The following is a 5,753-nucleotide window of genomic DNA, read 5'->3' as shown; positions in this document are numbered from 1 at the left end:
ACTTCGTTTGTGTTATGTATCTATTTTTTTAAGAAGATGAATTAAAGTTACGAGTTTTAAAGACTGGAGTGTTGCGGACCATTATCCTCTTTTTTTCTACCCTTCGCTTACCTGAATACCGCCAAACTAGGAGCCTTAGAGCAGCGGTGGGCAGCTCGCCTCAGTAAATTTAACTTTAAGACGCAATACAGGCCAGGACGGAGTAATGATAATGCAGACGCCTTGTCTCGTAACCCGTTGGAGAATCCCAGTGGTCCCACAGATGAAGAGCAAGAGGAGGTCGAGACCCCTGATTTCGGTAAAGCACCTCAACCACCGAAGAGTGCTCCAGTCCAGGAGAGGGAACCTGTAGTTGAGGTCACTGCTGGAGGGTCATTGGAAGACTGGAAGGACTGTGAGCAGCAAAACTCACAGATTGCCAGAGTAGGGGAATGGCTCCTTAATGATTACCAGCCAGCATACACTGTGTGGGAGACCTTGACACCATTTGAGAGGAAGTTGTGGCAGCAGAGAGACCGTCTGACCTTCTGTGAGGGAGTCCTATGCAGAAGAGTACAGGTCCCTACAGAGATTGGTCCCACCTGGCAAGTAGTAGAGCCAGATAGTGAAATAAGGAAAATAACAGAGCGGATGCATGAAAGGAAAGGGCATTTTGGACCGGCCAAGACATATTCATGGTTGCAGAGATTCTACTATCATCCCAATTTACAAAGAGTGGCCCACAACATTTGCAGAAACTGCCGAACCTGCAACCTAGCAAGAGCTGGGGATCAACAGGCCCCAATTGGCATTATACAGACTGGTTACCCACTACAGCTTCTGATGATGGACTATCTGTCGGTAGGAGAGTCCCTGCGTAGATACAAGTATCTGCTAGTCATGGTGGACCACTTTACTAAGTTTGCAGTAGCAGTCCCGACCCGGGACCAAACTGCAGAATCAGCAGCACAAAGCCTGTGGAAGAATTTCATCCTGCCTTATGGCTGTCCTACTCAACTGCACTCTAACCAAGGGGCTTGCTTTGAAGGCAGAGTGATTGAAGAGCTATGTCGGCTGTACCAGATTCGAAAAACGCACACAACACCCTACCATCCAAAGGGAAATGGTGCATGTGAGCACCTGAACAGAACACTACTACAGCTGTTGCGAACATTGGAGGAACAGAAAAAGGAGAGATGGCCAGACTTTATTGCAGAATAGTGTGGGTGTACAACAACACAGAGCATTCAGCCACCGGTTATTCACCCTTCTTGCTCATGTTCATGAAAAATGGAAGGTGCCCTCTGAATATGATGATGCCTGTCAGTGAAGAAGGTGAGGGGTGGACCCCTGAGACTTGGATGGGAGACCATCAGAAGAAGGTACAAGTGATGTATGACCTGGTTGCCCAACGGCTGATCTCTGTCCCTTATTTCTCCAAGCTGCAAATGAGACGAACATGGCGGCCACTATTCTTATGAATCCGAGGTCACCTGATTTTGGCAGCCAATGCCTTTCTCCTATTTTTTTTTTTCAATGCTTAAGTAGTCGTAGTTCCTGTCCCACCTCCCTGCACACTTAGTGCAAAAAAAGCGCCAGGGAAGGTGGGAGGGGATCCAAATTTTTACTGTGTTTGTCGCATAGTATTCGATTGGAATCGAATATCTCGAACAGCCTGATATTCGATCGAATAGCTACTCGATCAAACACTGTTCGCTCATCTCTAGTAGTTACAGATAAAGACTCAAGAGACAGAGGGCTGCAACTTCTCAACTTTACTGGCAACTGATGCAAACCACAGATTCCACATAAAATGGAACAACATTTCTTATTTGAGGTTCTACTTGGATGTCGAGGACTTGGTGATGGGACTTTGTGCAGCAAATGCTTAGGTTTGGTATATGTGCCAGTTTCTTAAGCACGCCCTCTACCCAGGACTGGTCTGTCTGTCCTGTGGCACAACAGGTCTGTAACCATTCTCAGACTGCAAGAAATGGCACTAGACATCTCCAAATTTCTTTCAGCAGTTGTAGGCAGCTTACATCACTATCTCAGGGCTGCAACACAGTAGCATAAGAGGTGATTTGTTGGCTGAAATTAACAATCTACTCTGTACACTCCTCTGCAAAACAGGCCATCAAATTGGAAAACAGTTACATATATAAACTATAAGCACATTGGCAGATATATAGAAATACAATACAAACAATAAAGATTACCAAATCAAATGTTTATCAATGGTTTCCTTTATGGCTTTCTTAATATCTTTATTCCTCAGACTGTATATAATGGGGTTGACCAATGGAGTAAGCACAGTATATAGCAGGGAGAGGATCTTACTCATGGTGATGGTTTGTCCTTTTGTTGGAACAATATAAACACTGAATATAGTCCCATAGAATATGGAGACCACAATGAGGTGGGAGCTACAGGTGGAGAAGGCTTTCTGTCTACCAGTACTGGATGGGATCCTTAAAACTGCCCGAACTATACAGTAATAACACACTACTATGATAGTGGTTGGGATGAAGATAGTAAAAATGACTATTAGATACATCTCCAAGTGAATAATAAATGTATCAGAACAGGCAAGTTCTAGTAAGGGGAGAACATCGCAGAATAAATGGTCAATGATATTTTGGCCACAAAAGTCTAGTTTTGTTGCTGTTGTTATGCTGAAAACCAAATTAATACAAAATCCAAAGACCCAACAGATGACGATCAATATCACACAATGTCTACTTGTCATGATGGTGGAGTATCGGAGGGGGTTACAGATGGCCACATATCTGTCATAGGACATCAAAGCCAGAAGAAAACACTCAAATGCATCTGAGGTGCAGAAAAAATAAAGCTGTATAATACACCCTATAAATGTAATCACCCCCCCATTATTCAGTAGGATGTGGAGCAGGTTGGGGACAATATCTGTAGGTAACAAGATGTCACAGGTGGAGAGTTGTGAGATGAAGAAGTACATTGGAGTGTGGAGGATCTTGCTGGTGGACACCAGGGTGATGATCAGGAGGTTCCCACATATTGTCCCAAAGTAAACCACAACAAACAGACAGAACAGTAAAAGTCTTAAATCTTGACTACCTTGGAATCCTAAGAGAAAGAACTCTGTGACCTCCGTTTTGTTGTTCTGCTGTAATTAGACCAAAAAAATATAATTACTCCTATTATAAGATACCACATTGAGACCTCATTCAGACATCTGCAAATGTTCATGTTATCCAAGGACAGCACAATCCTCTCCATTTACAGAATGACCTAACACTTACATCCTCTATTATCAGAACCTCCCCCGCTCGTATACAAGACTTCTCCCGAGCTGCATCACTTCTCTGGAATGCTCTACCCCGGACAATCAGATTAACTCCCAATTGATACAGCTTCAAACGCAAACTAAAGACACATCTTATCAGACAGGCCGATCACATGTCCTAATGTCAACTCTTCTGTACCGTCATTAGAATCCCCCAAAATTAACCCTCCTTTGTCCCCGCTCCCACATTTCCCCACATGATATGATGTCATCTCAGGATAACTTCATAGGTCCAAGCTCCATCCACATGTTACAGGACACGACTGGTGACGGCTCATAAAGTTTTATGTTTATGTAATGACAGTCACCTCTATTACAGAATTGTCTGACCTCTGTATAAGCAATGCCGCCCCTGCTACCTCTTGTGTCACCCCCTCTACCTCATAGATTGTAAGCTCTTGTGAGCAGGGCCCTCAGTCCCATTGTGTGATATGACTTTCTTTGTAATGTAACTTTCTGTCTGTAGCTGAACCCTACTAATTGTACAGCGCTGCCGAACATGTTGGCGCTATATGAATAAAATTCATTCATTGGTTTTAATAAAGACATCAATTTTTTACCCTATGCTGGTAACCAATTGAAACAAAAACAATATATACAATTTTGTTACATTTTGGTTCACACACGACTATTGTAAGGCTGCATTCACACAGAGTAACGTTGGCATTTTTTGTGCTTATTTTGGCACATAGCGCCGCATTAACGCTGCGTTTGCGCCGCGCTATTTTGCGATCGCGTTGAACAGCGCAAACGCGGCATATACGCGGTGTATACGTGGTGTTAACACGGTGCTATGTGCCAAAATAAGCACAAAAACGCCAACGTTACTCTGTGTGAATGCAGCCTAAAACTTTGAACATTATAGTGTTTTTTTAATGGACATTTGATAAATGATCAATCATGGACAAAACATTTCATCTATGATGGACATGGAAATTACTGACATCTGAATGATTTGCCGACATTTGGATAACATGCTGGAGTAGTCTCAATGTATAACCCATAAAAATGGTAGAACCCCTATATCATAGTTTGTTATTGTCCCAGATATCTGAATTCCTAGGAGATGTAACTTCCTGTACAGCACTGTGAAGTATTTCGGTACTATATGTATGTAACAGAAAATATATATATATATATATATATATATATATATATATATATATATATTATAATACAAATTGACAAATATATGAAGGCTCAGTATATTATCTATGTGCTGAGTGATCAAGTAGATTCTGCTTGTCATCTATATTAAAGATGTATAGTATAAAATTTACTAAAGCAACCTAAGGAATGATGTATACAGTAAGTTTCCAGGATTAGATGTATAGGCTTAAAGCAACAGTGAGGAGTGAGATGGTCGGATATGATCTGGTATCTACATTTTCTTGTACTGAAGATCCATACATTTCCACACTGACATCCTGGGCTATTGTCAGATCTCCTGTATAAGGGAATCCATAGACTGCACATTGTTCCCTTCACTGTGGTCAGAATATGGGTGTCCGGGAGCCCCAAAGGTTCCCAGAGACAGATTCATGTAGTCAAGAAATAATGTCACATCCTTATCAATATAGCCAGATGTGTTCTGATGGGAATATCCCTTTATAACAATGTACAAATGTGGACATGTGTGCGACTAGTTGTGTGTGTGTGAATCATGTCTAACCCCCGGAGCAGGGCTGTATCTACATTCGGAACATTTCTGTAGAAATATCTGCATCCGTTCTATTCATCTGAAAGGGTTTGGAATAAATCAATGAACACCGAGGAATATGGTGAAGCCAATGTGTAGAAATAGAAGGTTCACCTAATCCTGCCAGACACACAACAGGGCAGCAAATATTATTCTCACTTTTCTTGGTACCTTCAGACGTCTTGCGGAGTCCATTCCTCTAAGGTACAGCTGCTTAGGAGACGTGAAAGGACTGACACAATGTTTTAATGACATGGCAGATCGATGAATATTATTAATATGTTATTGTGAATCACATCAGATATTTCTTTGTTCTTGACATTCATGTTCAGGATAATATTTCTTGTTACTCTCTGGATCGATGGAGGATAATATGAGATAGCGGCGGTGTCGGCCTCCACCACAACACACGAATGTGAGGAAAACCTGGTGATATTTATATATAAAATGGATATGAGGTACCAGGTAGAATATATCTCAGGAGATGTCTCTGCTGTGTCTGATGAGTCTCCAGAGTTCTGGTCAATGGGGGAATATAAAATGATTCTTAGTCATAAACATCTTTTATGAGCCAGATATTTTTTTATTTAGAAATATCATGTAAAATAATGTAATACATTGTATAATAATATAGTTATATATGAAGAAATTCCATGTCCTGACTCCTAGCAGAGGGTCAGAGATGAAGAATTTGATATATTAATGTCCTCATAATAATAAAATGGCCGCTGCACATGTTAGGACAAA

The 5,753-nt window shown here is 41.4% G+C and overlaps 1 protein-coding gene across 1 annotated transcript; it reads right to left on the bottom strand.

The window, feature by feature from the left end:
- Positions 1 to 2,194: 2,194 nt before the first annotated feature.
- On the bottom strand, positions 2,195 to 5,261 carry LOC142202298 (olfactory receptor 5G9-like). Its single transcript, XM_075272356.1, has 2 exons — positions 5,166 to 5,261; positions 2,195 to 3,127 (listed from the first exon to the last, which is right to left on the bottom strand). Exons 1-2 carry the CDS (start codon positions 5,259 to 5,261, stop codon positions 2,195 to 2,197), a joined length of 1,029 nt encoding a protein of 342 aa, XP_075128457.1.
- Between the last annotated feature and the right edge of the window lie 492 nt (positions 5,262 to 5,753).

Source organism: Leptodactylus fuscus, chromosome 5 (genome assembly GCF_031893055.1).
Source record: "Leptodactylus fuscus isolate aLepFus1 chromosome 5, aLepFus1.hap2, whole genome shotgun sequence".
NCBI lineage: Eukaryota > Metazoa > Chordata > Amphibia > Anura > Leptodactylidae > Leptodactylus > Leptodactylus fuscus.
The sequence above is the reverse complement of the archived record's forward strand: the minus strand, read 5'-3'. Positions and strand labels throughout refer to the sequence as shown.